Raw genomic sequence first — 15,142 nt, forward strand, 5'->3', positions numbered from 1 at the left:
ATCGGGAGCACAAAAATACTGAAACGCGAATGTACAAATAAATAAAACGGGAATACACAACAAAACCATTTTCTCGTTGCCTTGACAGATTTTATTTAAATGTAAATAATATGAAGTAAAACATTTTATTAAAAAAATATGTGAATAAGCATCCAAGTCAATACAATATTACATTTTTCCCTTTATACTGCAGTACAATCTGACACAGAGCCTTTGCAAAGGAGAGGAAGAAAATCAAGAAAAGGGGGAGAGCGGGAGAGCACAGCTGGGTCTTTTCAAAGTGCAAAATTAAAATGGGAAAAAAAAAAAAAAATCATTTTTCTTTTCACAGATCTTCAAAGAGCTGCGCGCGTGTGTGCATGGTTGTGTATGCGTGAGTGTGTGAGAGGGTTCAGTGCTGCACCTGAGAGAGCCGGAGTGAAAGTCAGGACACAATTAACGTGAGAGCTTCTGGTTTAGTGCCAGGGCAGCGTGTGTCTGTGTGAGAGAGTGGACGTGGGAACAGGTGTGTGAGTGGCTGATGTGTTAGAGAGCCGCAAAATGGGTCTTTTCAGCCAGTGTGTGGATGTTTGAGTGTGGATGTGTGTTTGAGGGAGGGTGTGTGCAAACACGACACACTTAAGGGCCTCTTCAGCTCCATTAATTGGTCATTTGACATGAAAGACCTCATACCACCTTTTTCACACGGCAGCTTTCCTGAAAACCCAAAAACCTTCACCCTCAGAAAGGACACACACACACACACATAAACAGCTCGATACCTCGGCTAACATCTTCCTGTATATCACCTCTCTGTCCTATTTAATAGATAGTTCTTTTTTGCTGTCAGAACCGATGATGTCACATCCTGTGACCTACGGTGGAGGTGATGTCAGAAATGCTTATCCATATGCCCCAGCACAGAACAGTCATTTCAGAATGTGACACAAAGATAAAGTAGCAATGAAGATTATAATTAATAGCAATTTTTGTTAATGGTCTGAATTAGTTTTATATTTACATTTCATTATTTTTTTTTGTCTTGCTTTTTTTTGTTGATTTTTTTTTGTGGTTTTGTATTAATTTTAGTTTCATTTATTGAAAATGTTTCCTTGGCAGCTAGCTAATATATATATATATATATATATATATATATATATATATATATATATATATATATATATATATATATATATATAATAATAAATTATAATTAAATAAATTATCAATTATTATTATTATTTTTTTTTTTCACTGACATTTGTTTTTATATATATTATTCCTCTTATAAAATTGTATGCCCGAATATCGGTTCTAAATTAATTTTTGGCTAAAGGTCACGTTTTATACTGTTACCAATTAGTTTTTAAAGATTCATTTTGTGTGTTAAATAGCTGCGTTATCATTTTAATTCACAACTTAGATTCGACATAATTTCTAGCATAAATTTCCACCACCTCTTTTCATTCATTGTCAGTAAACAGCGGCTTTGAGCACCTGAGGTGCTTGTCAGATTTTGCTCAAAGTTAGACAAAGACAAGACCGTACATTCAAATACACCAGGATTGATGTGGCAGATGTGTGTGTGTGTGTGTGTGTGTGTCAGCAATAACCTTGTGTGTATTTAGCTATCTGATCAGAGAGTGCCCACCTGCGGTTGTCCTAAGTTACATCAAAAACTTAATGACCTTGTCCGCTCCGTGCCACCTGCTTGGCACGGGTTACCACGACAACCGTTTGCGTCTGATCGAACTGTTTGATACCGGATCATTTGAGCTCTTCCCTTCAGCTTCTCCGGTCTTTGTTTCTTTCAAACAGGCACACACGTTTGAGAAACACCTCCAGGATGTCAGTGAAAGCTGTGGCTTGTAGATTTAGCTCTGGTTATCGTGACATTTCTTCATAAACGAAGGCTCAGTCAGTGTATGAAGAACTGTCGTGATAACCAGCGCTAATGAGCTTATGTGACTAAACTAATGTCCATATATGTTTTCTAGGGTCCTTCATGAATCAGTGTTTTGTTACCTATTCTGTGATTGCGCAGTGATGTTACATGATCACCAGTAAACACATTCTAGCATAAACTCCATTTCATTGGCTTAAAACGAAAACACTTCTAAGCTATTTCACGTCTGAAATGCAAATCTAGGCTAACTATTTCTGAATGAAGTCTGAAGTATAGAAATCCCGCTCGGATAAACTCAATTTAATGCATTAGCTCATTCCAAAATGTCCCAGAATGCAATTAGTGAGTATGTTTTACCATATAGGACTGTTTTAGGTCAACCACTGTCGTGGTGGAACAGTTTAGAGTAGAATATATCTAAGGAGGTTAAAGACAGCTAAACTAGCTGTAGCTATCTGATGATTAAAATGGTGCTCCATAAACGTTTTATGTCAAATAGACGTCTATTAGATGTCTCTAAGATGTTTACGATTTAGAATTTATGTCAAACGAACATCTTATAGCTATTAGCATCCACACCATAACACAAAAATAGTTCTGAAAGTGATTATACCGACATTGTTCATATGTTATTGTTATAACTGAGACAATGTGTGAACTGCTCTATTCTCGTGGAATTAGAAAGACTTTTAAAACTTTAAAACTTGCCTTACTACAAGCTTGGGATTTTTTTCAGTTTTATCCGACGACATAAAACATGATAAGTAGCCTACTTGGGATTTTTAAAAAGCTTTTACGTGTCTTGTGGTTATGGGTTTCTGAGAAAAATGCGATTCTTAAAATTCTTTCCAAACAATCAATTTATGGCGGATAAAAAGAACGGTTAAATAGACGTGTTTTTTGAGGTGTAGCGCTTGAGCTTGCGTGGCGTACGGGAAAAACATCAGTCTATTTGCAATACCAAAATGCAGTTTAATAACTAAACCTTGCAAAGCAGCTATTAGTTACACATAGAATATATACGTTTTATATATAAGTTTTTTGCGCTTATGTATATTAGTTTTTTTGAATGAGTGTTTTAAATCTGTAAGAGTAGCTTTATCTGTTCTCTGCCTGAACTGACGAGGCCAGAAGGAGAGCACAATGTTCCTAACACAGCTTTCATTGTTCGAAGATAGTATATTAAACCTGTGTGTGTGTGTGTGTGTGTGTGTGTAGTTTGTCCCACACATCCTGTGGGAGAGACACTTATCACATCCGTGAGGAAGAAAAGTCTTCCTCTTTTGTGTGTTGTGTGAGGAATCTATTGTGTATTTACGAAGCGCATAACACAAGCATTAAAGAGAATATGAGTTTATTTCATCGCAAAACACACATTTGTGGGTATACCGCAATAGAAATATATATAGACAATATTCGGCTGAGTGTGTGTGTTTTTTTTTTTGGTTGATGTGTATTTCATGTTATGCCAGGAGGACGGGTCAGAGAGAGGTTAGACTTTGTTTACCCATCATCCCTTTCTATAAATCTCCCATACAGACACACACACACACACGCGCGCGCGCGCGAAAAGCTCACATGCAAGTGTTTTCTCATGAAGAGTAATTTCCTTTGTTGTTTAATTAGTGATTTGACTCTTACATCTGCCCAGAACTGCTCATTAAAACTGATTTACTGTAGAAAAAGAGAAAGAAATAGAGAAAGTTAGCCAGAAATTGATGTATTGCAAGTGTGCTCTTGTGTACTTTAAAAAGCCTCAGTGCTCAAGGGGGCAAGTGTTTGTGCCAGTGAAGAGAAGCTGTGGTGATGCATCCTTATAGGAATCAAGTTGGCATCACTCCGGTTCCCTTGACAAGTACTCAATATGATTTGATTGTTTTCTTATTATAAATACAATTTTTATTTGTTTATTTAGATTCACTTGCTTCAATAAACTCAGCAAAAAAAAAAAAAAACCTTTACAATTTGCTGACCCGCAGGTCAACCAAGACGTAGTTGAGTTTATTTGTTCAGTGGATTTCCCATTATATCACTTGCTCACCAAAGGATCCTCTGCAGTGAATGGGTGCCGTCAGAATGAGAGTCCGAACAGCTGATAAAAACATTGCAATAATCCACCAGTAATCCACAACACTCCAGTACATCAACATCTTGTGATGCATGTTTGTTAAAAATAAAAAAAGGGTTAAGGTTAAAATGCTTTATTGATGTATTTATTTCTTACAATCGCGTATAATCGCATAGATTTTCCCTTCATAAGATGCTAACTGATGGAATGGAGTGGTGTGGATTACTTGTAAATTATTGTGATCAGCTGTTTGGACCCTCATTCTGACGGCACCCATTCACTGCAGAGGATCCACTGGTGAGCAAGCGATGTAATTATACATTTCTCCAAACCTGTTCTGATGAAAAAACAAACTCATCTACATCTTGGAAGTACATTTTCAACAAATTTTCATGGTTGATTTTTTTTGGTGAGGTGAACTGTTTCTTTAAGAGACATTCGTCAAACTGAATCATAGGGAGCGCAAAATAATTGCGTACGATTGCAATACGGGTTTTTTCTTAAAAGACTAAATGCTGTTTTTCTCAGATTAAAACATAAGAGTTTAATATCATAAAATATGCCCTGTCTTGTCGAATGACTCGACCATTAATGCACAGAGCATTTAGTAGGGCTCCGTATAATAGGGAGGAAGCTCAGCGCGAGATAGCACACCTTACACCTGCGTGTGCGCGCGCTCTGAATCCTCCCACTGAATACTGTCTCCATGACAACCGTGTGAAAGTATGTCCTTACTGACCAGATCTGACACACACAAACGCACGCATTCACACACATTCTTTCAGAGCACTAAAAACGCAAAACATGATTATGATTCAAAGTATCCTTTCAGTCGGAATTGGAATAAAAAGGAGAATGCGCGGTAAAAGCAACTAATGAAAGGAAAGCTGTCATCTTTTTTTTTTTTTTTTTTTTGAATCGCGCGCGCGCACACAAACACGCGCGGTCTCTGCTGGACTATTTGAGTCTTTGTTTCGTCTCGTTTCGAGTGGATGAGAAGAGCGCGTTTAGATTGATGGAGTCTTTTGTGCTTAATTCTCTTTATTGTGTTCGGTTATTTTTCAAAGGGAAGTATTTCAGCGCGCGTTAATCCAAACATTTAGCGAAGCCTCATCTAATGGCTGGAGAAATTACTTTAGACATAAAGTCGTGCGACGTAGGGAAATGTAGGCCTGCGAAATCTGAACAGTTTTTAACAAAGCCAGTAGTAGCTGCATTGATTTTCAGGAGTAAGATGACAAAATTGACTGCGTATAGCTTATGATAAAAACTACATGCAGCTAAAGGGGGTTTAGCTAAAGCCTTGAGCCTCAAATGTCCAATATAATCAGGGTAATGTACAGTATGGGGAAGTTTATCTCTTCCTTGCCTGTTTCAATTGGCATATTAAGATCTGAGTGTTTACTGCCTCCTAGAGGCCAGAAGTAGAACTTCACACTATCCTAAAACCGGTTTTACTCGACATTCCTCTTATGGGTATTTTTCATATGTTTTTACTTAGTTTAAAAAAAAATATATATATATATATATATATATATATATATATATATATATATATATATATATATATATATATATATATATATATATATATATATATATATATATATATAAAACGTCTGTGGATGTTGGTATTTTTTGTTAGATGTTCTCCACTACCGATCACGCTTGTAAAATGGAAAACATAATTCAAGAAGAAGAAGAAAAAAGGTTTTAATCAGTAATAAGATCAAGATGTTTCAAGAAACCGCTAAAGTAGCCTACTTTTAAAAGGCACTTAGGCAATGAAAATGCTGTAAAATGAGAATGCTTTCAAGAATAATGCCATAAATCGATTTTTTAATCAGTTAACTACTATTAACTAAATTAAATCAACATTTTGTGTGACCATCCTTTGTGTTTAAAGCAACTTTTTCATAGGTCTCTGAAAGCGTCTATCTAGTTAACTATCTATCTATCTATCTATCTATCTATCTATCTATCTATCTATCTATCTATCTATAAGATTACACACACACACACACACACACACACACACACACACACACACATATACATATATATATATATATATATATATATATATATATATATATATATATATATATATATATATATATATAAGACTATTTAAAGCCAAGTCTATATACGAAAGTCTACCTGCCTCTGTTTATAACGTTATAATAGCGATTTGGGTACAGAAACGTTGATCGATTTATTTCAGCTGTTTCCAGAATTCGAATCGGAACGATACGGCGAGAGCTTGAGGCAGAAACATGTGTTACATCATATATGTTCCTGATCTATAGGTTCCTACCGCGAGTGATACGCTTATCCTATAGAAACGAGGAGGCGCGCGGAAGCTCAAGCGTGTAACACACAGGGAAGCTAGTCTCGCGCTTCCCGGAAACGAGACCGCAGAATCATGGCGACCGTCTCTGTGTGCCAGTATCACCCCGGTGGTTTCAGTTTCGAAAACTGCAAGAGGTGAGATTTCTGGGTTTATATAAACTGGGATGTGGCCGGTGAAGTGGGGCAGTTTTTATACTTTTTAATCGGTGAAAGAATAAAGAGTTTGAGTGTATTTTAAAGGGCTATTTCGCGATCGTTTGAGGCACGGCCTGTGTGAATGACTCAGGAGAATTTATACAAACCCATTTGAATAGCGGTTTTGTTTAATGAAAAAAAAACACGTTAAATGACGTTATACGTTGTGTATAAAATTTTGAAACATGTTTTGTAAGGTTAACGTGTTTTTACTTATTATTGTCGACATTTTGTTGTTATTGGTGGGTTTCGACCCCGCGCTTATAGCCCGTGTGACATGTTCGGGCTAAATCAACGTTTAAACTCTCAAATTACATGAGTTTATTAATGTTTACGTTAAAAACAAGTTCGTTTAATTGATCGGTTCCTTCTGCGTTTTGTGTTTGATTAATAACTAAGATAGAAATCAAGAGTTAGGTACGTGATAACATGACAAAAAAGATAAAGCTTTAATTTGTTGTTTCATAATGATTGCTTTCTGTCTAAAAATAAAAGCTCACTAGGTTGGTTTAATTTGATTTGCTAAATATTTTTGTTAGTGTTGGGTATTGAATAATTAAATCCAAAATACATGTTTTTGTTTACATAAAATGTATTTATTACGTATATCTAAATACACACACATGCATGTATATAATTCAGATAAATTGTATGTTTATATATATTAAATGTTTTATAAACTCTATACATTTTTTTTTTTTTTTAAATATATATACTGTGTCTTTTTATATACATAATAAATGCATGCAGTGCACCCACGCCTATTATACAAAACACTTTTGGACACAGTAGTTGCCCAGTATTAATTTTTGTCTCAACCACGAAAGAGTGCTCATGTAAGGGTGTATTAAAAGTGTCCACTAGTTGTCAGGAGAACTGTGCGGATCAATCTGTTGACGTGTTCTCAGTACGTGTCAAACACACAATACCCGCATATGCCTCTGATTGATTTTTGTTGCTGATATAGAATCTTATCCAAAGTATTAAAAGAATGGAAAGGGCCGAATAAATGAAATAAAGTTGGTGGAGAAATTATTAAACGTTTGTGTTTTTCTAGAAATGCTCTTCTGGAGGCGGACACCAACAAGCTCGGTTTCAGCTCTCCTGCTGCCCGTAAAACCGGCACCACCATTTGTGGAGTTGTTTACAAGGTAAGAAGAAGAATGGAGTGTAATATCTAAAAGTAAACTATATCTATGGGACTATCGCCTCATGAAAATAATTTCTGTCTCTCAGGATGGGGTTGTTTTAGGTGCAGACACTCGTGCGACTGAAGGGATGGTCGTCGCTGATAAAAACTGCTCTAAAATTCACTACATCTCTCCCAACATTTAGTGAGTATGAACGCATAATTGCAGACCGTTTCACAATTACATTTACAGTCTTTGCAATCCATCGCCATTGCTCTCTCTTTCTCTCGTTCTGTAGTTGTTGTGGAGCCGGTACCGCGGCGGACACCGAGATGACCACACAGATCATCTCCTCCAACCTGGAGCTCCACGCTCTGTCCACCGGCCGGCTCCCACGAGTCGCCACCGCCAACCGCATGCTCAAACAGATGCTCTTTAGGTAACCGGTCGTCGCAGTGCTCCGTGACGAATAACGAAAGGTTTTTAAAAGATAAAAAGGTCTCTTATGCTCTCTAAGGCTGTCGAATTCCTTCAGAAATCATTCTAAACTGCTGATTTGCTGCTTAAGAAACGTTTTTATTATCAGTGTGCTGCTTTATATTGTTTTATGGAAACTACAGTACAAAACCACTGTTTTGTGAGGTAAAAAATGAGAAAGGAAGGGTCTTTATGCCAATCTTTTGATCGGGAGTTTACACCGTGTGTTTTAATATGCAGGTATCAGGGATATATTGGCGCTGCGTTAGTTCTTGGAGGGGTTGACTGCAACGGCCCGCACTTATACAGCATCTATCCACACGGATCAACAGACAAACTGCCCTACGTCACCATGGGTAAATTACGTAGCTATGAATCATCTTCACATTCCACCAAAAGAGGGAGACATTGTGTTTCTGGAAAACTTCTGATTGGCGCCAAAACGTCTCTGACTTGACTGGCTTTGTTAGTTGTGCTCCATGTGGCAAGATAACACGCATCATTTAATGGGTTTGAGATATGAAATGATTTTTTTGTTCGGCTCTTTCTCACTGGTAACATTAGTATGCGTTTGTCTCGTCAGGTTCTGGATCTCTGGCAGCAATGGCAGTCTTTGAGGATCGCTACAGGCCCAACATGGAGGTAACCCTCCCTTGTGTGCATTTTTTCCCCTGTTCAGATGTTTAAGCTCATTAAAAAAACTTCAATTATTACTTTTATTTAGCAAGGATGCATAAAATAGAAAAAAGTGGCAGTAAAGACATTATATTGCTGTAAAATATTTAGTTTTTGAGTTTTGAGGTGCTCTTCTGAACTTTCTATTTCTCAAAAAAATACGAAGCAGCACAACATTTATAATGCATCATATTTAAAATAAGTTATTATAAATTATAATATAATTTCGCAATATTTACTCCTTTTTTAATTTAATTGTAGCTTTGTCGTGCATAAGGGACTTCATTTAATACATTTTAAAAAGCAATCTTAAACTTTTGAGTGTATGTATGTATTCAGGATTTAAACAAAGACATTTGCAATATCTGAGAATTTCCAGAACAAACTGTTAATTTTTCATTTATTATTATTTTAAAAATGTGTAAAGCCAGGGGAGCTTATTTCAATAAACCTCAAAAATCCATGGTAATTTTGGGTTTGGAAGGTGAAATATGAGCTGTAAATGCAGTATTCATCTAAATTGGTTCACACACTCGTGTACGGTTTAGTCCACTGCAGTTAACATGATGATGATGATGATGATGATGATGATGCTGGTTGTGTCCATCAGGAGGAAGAGGCCAAGAGTCTGGTGCGGGATGCGATAGCGGCCGGTATCTTTAATGACCTGGGCTCAGGCAGCAACATCGACCTGTGTGTGATCACCAAGGGGAAGGTGGACTACCTGAGACCTCATGACGTGGCCAACAAGAAGGGAGTCAGGTGAGAGTGTGTCCTGCCAGAGGAACACCGCCTCACGCACACACCTGTCTGAACTCTGCAGCCACTCTTGTTGCATGACGGCGGTGATGAAGTCTGTGGAATCTAATTCACGTGTGCTTTTTAAAACGAATCTTAAAATGAGAAAAATGCCAGGTCTGCGACCGAGTGAGAAAAGACATGTTACGATTATTACTTAATCGGCTCATTGCAGTCGAGTCAAACAGTCGGTGTGATTAAAGCAGGCCACCGCATGTGTGCGTGATATCAGAGAATTTAACCAGATGAAAGGCTCATGCTTCACTGTTCCCTTTTAAGGGAGAATGAGGTTTACGGACACCCTGTGTGAGTAACCTGCGTGCTCGAACGCGCACCGCGTCCAGACAAAACTGTAACCTGCTTGTGTTTGACTAACCGGGCGTGAGTTTGAAGTAGTCGAGTTGTTTAAACTAACAAGACTTTTCTCTTACAATCTTCTGCTCGCATGTTTTTGTCAAGAGTGTATTTCATCTGTCTGGTTTGGTTTGGAGTGTTTCAGTTTTGATTAGACTTGAGTCGTGTGCGATTAGGCTTTAGTTTCTTCGCGGAAGTTGAATTTTCTTTAGAGTTGACGGTGTGCTTTCCTCATAGGACCGGAAGCTACAGGTACAAGCATGGCACTACCGGGGTTCTTACGAAGGCCGTGACTCCTCTGAACCTGGAGGTGGTGGAGGAAAGCGTGCAGACCATGGATACCTCCTGAGATGACACTACCCACCACATTTTGATCTGTTTGCTTCCCCCATAACCATTGACCCCAAGTCCTATGTGGTGGTTTAGTCATTTTTCATTATTTCCAATAAAAGACGTTGTAAGTTGAATTTTGTCGTTCTTGCGCATCCGTTATCATTTATTTCTGAGAACTTAATATTTTGTGTTTTTAATGCAAGTATGGCGGGCAAACCAAATTTTGGGTAAAAAAATATTTAGGTAGGTCTCTTATGCTTAAAAATACGGTAACAATATTGTGAAATTTTAATACAATTTAAAATGGTTTCTGTTTGAATATATTTAAAAATGCTATTTATTCCTGTAATGCAAACCTGAATTTTGGCTGCTAAAAACATTAATCAGTTGCGCTGCTTATAATTTTTAGTGGATTTTTTTGAAATTCAAAAGGACAGCATTTATTTTAAAATACAATTTTAGTTCAAATTGATTTTAATGTAGCTAAAATTTATTACAATCACCTTAAAAAAAAAATCAATTAAAAATAAAAAGTTGCAATACACGTGTATTACCTTTTGTGATAAATGATACTTATGTTTGCTTATCACCAGGGGGCGCTAAATAAAAACCGTAGATGATCAAATTATCAATTCATAATAATTTGGCCCATTTCTTTTTAGAAAATCAAATATACAACGCTAATTAAAATGTTTTAAATGCTTCAGATGACCCTCGAAACAAAGCTGTCGCAAAAGGTCAATATTTCCAGTTACATTTTATTGTTAATTACACATTTTAACATGAGAAAATGATTTAAAATTCATTAAAAATAACATCTCTTTTGATATAAGGAATACTTTGATACGGTAGATAATTGACCGGAGAACGAAACTGCTGAACCCACCGTCCAACACAAGTGTTTCTTTGCGAAACACCTAACAATTTTGTGTGTGTGTGTGTGTGTGTGTGTGTGTGTGTGTGTATCAGAAACATAAAGAGAGATAAGTAACAAACTGTAAGGCTCTTTAAATGCTGTTATGAATATAAGCCTACATTAATAGTATGTAAAAATGGAACCACCTTGCCTTGACATCATCAACATGAGGCTCTGGTCACCTGACCTGACCAACTTTCTCTAAACCAATCAGCATACAGCACTGAGATACATCGTTCGAAGGCACAACAGAACATATCGGCATTCCTTTCAATACATATCTAGAGAAGCGCTCAGCTTAAAACAGTACTGTTGGCATTCTCTCCTTACTCCTTTCTAGATCTTTCTATAGCTTGATCAGTTGGACTGAGAGAGCAGCAGAGATCTTCTCCTCATTGCTGCAGGTGTGTGTGTGTGTGTGTGTGTGTATCAGGTGCTGGACGTCCACAGGTGCATCTGTTTGGCGAACTGCAGGACGAAGCTGATGTCGGGCCGCTGGTCAGGATCCGGGTTGATGCACATACTGACCAGATCTCTGAGCTGCAACACATGCAAGGTGTGTAGTTTACATCACGGTTCACATGCTGTATCTCATGATTGCTGAGACAGGCTGTGTTTTAAAACCTAGTGAGCTGACTACCTAGACAGCAAGAAGATATGTCGAGTGTTTCAAAGTTTGAGGTCAGTAAGATATAAATATATATATATATCTCTCTTCTCTTCTCTCTTCTTCTCTCTCTCTCTCTACATATATATATATATACCACCAAGGACACTGCAAATATCCATTTCAAATAAATTCTGTTGTTTTAATCTTGATTTTGAACGCTGATGATAAAGTCTCTTGAACACCAAATCAGCATATCAGAACAATTTCTGAAGGATCATGTGAAAACTGAAGACTGGAGTCTTGGAAATGTAATCTTCGCATTAAATGAATATATTACATTTTTAAATATATTGAAATAGTAGACATTTGCTTCAAATTATAATATTTCACAATATCACTGTTTTTACATTTCTGCTCAAACAAATGCAGCCTTGGAGAGCTAAGAGACTTTGTGCGAAAATATTAACTTTTACTGACTTCAAAACCTTTGAACAGGCATGTATATTTAATATTTTTGTCTTTTTTTCCTGGACGTGTTTGCATATTTATTTATTGTTTTATATTTTTGTTATAAAGCATTATTTCTTAATGTTTTATCCTTTTTTTTCTATATATTAATTGATATAAATTCTGACTTCTGAGAAATTCCGAGAATTGCGAGCTATGAACTTAAAATGACAAGTTAATAATAAAAGTTGTGAAAAATAAACTTAAAAAAAAAGTTAAAAAGTGACAGTTACCTTTTCTCTAAAGTAAAAACGAACTTCTACAGTATTGTAAAGCAAATGCCAGTAAATCTTTTAATTAATTGCATGCTTAAATGTATTAACTGTCGCAAATGCGTAATTTAGACGCATTGAAGCTCTAATAGCTCTATGACGCTGTGTATGATTGTGCTCACAGATGTTAGCTCATAACTTCATAACAGAGGCCTGTAATGCTGTGTGTGTGTGTGTGTTATACCTTCTGTGAGTAGTGCTCTGAAGGCAGAGGAGGATAATCACACTGTTCGATCTTGTGGCACAATGAGAGCAGGTTCATCTTGTCGCTGTAGAAGGGGCTGTGCAGAGCTGCCATCTAAGAGAAACAAAAAAACGTGCTTAGTACATTTTCAAACTTAGTATTACTATTCCACTGTGCTTGTGGCTGTACTTTTAATTGCAAGTTTGCTACTGTAAAAACAATTTATACATATCAAAGGACAAATGGTACGGTAATCAAAGTTGACCTGAATTGTATCGGTAAAAAAAAATCATAACGTTACATAGGATTTCTATTTCAAATAGAAAAAAATGTCTATTTTTAGAGAAAAAAATTCCACAAAATTATTATAATAATTTTAATATTATATATAATATTAAATATATACATTTTCAGCATTAGAAATAACCAGAAATTTCTTGAGCAGAAAATCACGTGACCCTGGCAATGATGCTTAAAAATGAGCTTTGCATTACAGGAATAAATTAGGTTTTGAAATATAACCGTTATACTGTTTCTCGCTCTCTACTGTATTTTTGGTCGAATAAATGCAGGTTTGGTGAGCATAAGCAGCAATAAATAAATGTAAACATTTGGAAGTGACGTGTTTGCGTACCTCATACAGTAAACAGCCCAAGGACCAGATGTCTGATTTGAAGTTGTAGCCGTTTTCATGAATCCTCTCGGGAGACATGTAATATGGAGTTCCAACTGGGAAACACAGAAACTTGTGAAGGAGCAGGTATGCAATTCCTGTGCACATGTGTATTTGAATTGACTGGCTGGTTCTGTTATTTCGCCCCATGAAGTGTGTGTTTATTGGAGTGTTTGTGTGAAGGGTCGGTACCAAGAGAGTGTGCAGCAGTGGTTTTGGAGCTAAAGAATCGACCTAGTCCAAGGTCACCGAGTTTGACCTCTCCAGTGGCTGTGATGAAGACGTTGGCTGGTTTTATATCTGGTAAGACATTCACAGACAAAATAAATGAGGACACAGCGATGCAAAAAAATTATCAATGTGTATTAGAAAGTGGGTTTACCTCGATGCATGACTCTGCGCGAGTGCATGTGTTCCAGCGCGCTGCAAAGCTGCACGAAATACTTCCATATCGTTCGTTCAGGAATCAACCTCCGCTTCTTCTTAAAATACTACACACATGCCAGGATTATTATTATTAACTAAAATGAATAACAGAACCGCAAACACTTCCTTTGCTTGAAGTGAAATCTATAAAAACTAACGTATTTTATTTCAGCCAGTTGTGGTATTAAAACAACATTAAAACTGATAAAATGGCTAAATAAAAATAGAAAGTAATAATAATAATAATGCTAAAAATAGCAACTTAATAAAAACTGTGTGTGTAAATATATATATATATATATATATATATATATATATATATATATATATACACACACACACACACACACACATATATATATATATATGCAATTATAATAATGTAAAACATTACAACTGAAAAAGCACTACATATACTAAAATTAATATAACTGACAAAAACACACAATAAATAAATTGTTAAAATAACGGCTTAAAAAACATTAAAAAAAGGAAATAAAAAGTCAAATTCAAAATATAATGAATATAAATTATTTTATTTCAGCTAGTTGAGAAGACATAATATAAATAAAAACTATACTAAAAAACAAAAACTTAATAAAAACTATATATACATTTAATAAAAAAAAAAAACTAAAAACAAAAAATTTACACAACAAATTTACAAAAACTTTAATTCAAATTAATATGAAAACAGAACATCCAGAAATCATATCATAATCGAAACATTACCAAATATTACGAAACAAATATGAACAAAAACGTATTAAAACAACACTGACACGTGCACATTTAATTATTATTTTTTGCCCGTTTAACTAGTTTCCTGACACTGACCTTAATCATCTGGGAAAGGTCACCGGCGCCTGCTAACTCCAGAACAATATTCAGCTCGTTTCCTTCAATAAACGAGTCCAAATACTTAATGACGTTTGAATGGTTCAGTTGCTGCAATCACGGAACAAAAAAATAAACCTCCAACTCTCACAAACAAACAAAAGACACTTGTTCCGACTTTAAAAACACGCGCCGCTAACCTTTAACAAGTCGATCTCTTTAATGCAGTCCTGCCGGGCTTTAGCATCCATCATTTCAAAGATCTGAGAAAACAACACATTATTACAACACCCAGTGGGTTGCTTAATGTTGAGCAACGGATGATAAAAATTGCTTCTTGGTTACTCGAGATGAGGTCAAGTGCATTGCGTTGTAAGCGTTTTAAATATGTTATTTATTTTGCATGCATTTAATATACAAGCTGCGACAATACGATTGGTACGCAGCACG

General features: G+C 36.1%; 2 protein-coding genes across 4 annotated transcripts in view; one reads left to right on the forward strand and one right to left on the reverse strand.

Moving 5' to 3' along the window:
* The first annotated feature begins 6,288 nt into the window (after positions 1-6,288).
* Positions 6,289-10,401, forward strand: psmb7 (proteasome 20S subunit beta 7). 2 transcript variants are annotated; one of them, XM_043234356.1, is made up of 9 exons: positions 6,289-6,440; positions 7,558-7,651; positions 7,737-7,834; positions 7,929-8,069; positions 8,348-8,463; positions 8,691-8,749; positions 9,393-9,544; positions 9,860-9,886; positions 10,172-10,401. In XM_043234356.1, exons 1-9 carry the CDS (start codon positions 6,379-6,381, stop codon positions 10,281-10,283), a joined length of 861 nt encoding a protein of 286 aa, XP_043090291.1. In that variant the 5' UTR covers positions 6,289-6,378; the 3' UTR covers positions 10,284-10,401. The 2 variants fall into 2 exon arrangements, with proteins under 2 accessions (XP_043090291.1, XP_043090292.1); XM_043234357.1 differs by lacking the exon at positions 9,860-9,886.
* A 604-nt stretch (positions 10,402-11,005) lies between these two features.
* nek6 (NIMA-related kinase 6) overlaps positions 11,006-15,142 on the reverse strand; it is a 9,051-nt gene continuing 4,914 nt past the window's right edge. For both annotated transcript variants that reach the window (XM_043234354.1, XM_043234353.1), the window contains exons 4-10: positions 14,893-14,955; positions 14,693-14,803; positions 13,812-13,920; positions 13,622-13,729; positions 13,391-13,485; positions 12,757-12,870; positions 11,006-11,723 (exon numbers count right to left, since the gene is read on the reverse strand). In XM_043234354.1, the coding sequence (XP_043090289.1) occupies positions 11,613-11,723; positions 12,757-12,870; positions 13,391-13,485; positions 13,622-13,729; positions 13,812-13,920; positions 14,693-14,803; positions 14,893-14,955 (711 nt within the window). In that variant the 3' untranslated portion in view covers positions 11,006-11,612. The remainder of the gene's footprint in view (positions 11,724-12,756; positions 12,871-13,390; positions 13,486-13,621; positions 13,730-13,811; positions 13,921-14,692; positions 14,804-14,892; positions 14,956-15,142) is intronic.

Source organism: Puntigrus tetrazona, unplaced genomic scaffold, assembly GCF_018831695.1.
Source record: "Puntigrus tetrazona isolate hp1 unplaced genomic scaffold, ASM1883169v1 S000001111, whole genome shotgun sequence".
Taxonomy (NCBI): Eukaryota; Metazoa; Chordata; class Actinopteri; order Cypriniformes; family Cyprinidae; genus Puntigrus; species Puntigrus tetrazona.

What these genes read in the sequence shown, in the direction of transcription:
- psmb7 (XM_043234356.1), top strand. Translation starts at nt 6,379, where the DNA reads ATGGCGACCGTCTCTGTGTGCCAGTATCACCCCGGTGGTTTCAGTTTC. An exon ending in AGTTTCGAAAACTGCAAGAG is followed by an intron (nt 6,441 to 7,557) that starts GTGAGATTTCTG and finishes GTGTTTTTCTAG; the next exon opens with AAATGCTCTTCTGGAGGCGG. An exon ending in GCCAACAAGAAGGGAGTCAG is followed by an intron (nt 9,545 to 9,859) that starts GTGAGAGTGTGT and finishes TTCCCTTTTAAG; the next exon opens with GGAGAATGAGGTTTACGGAC.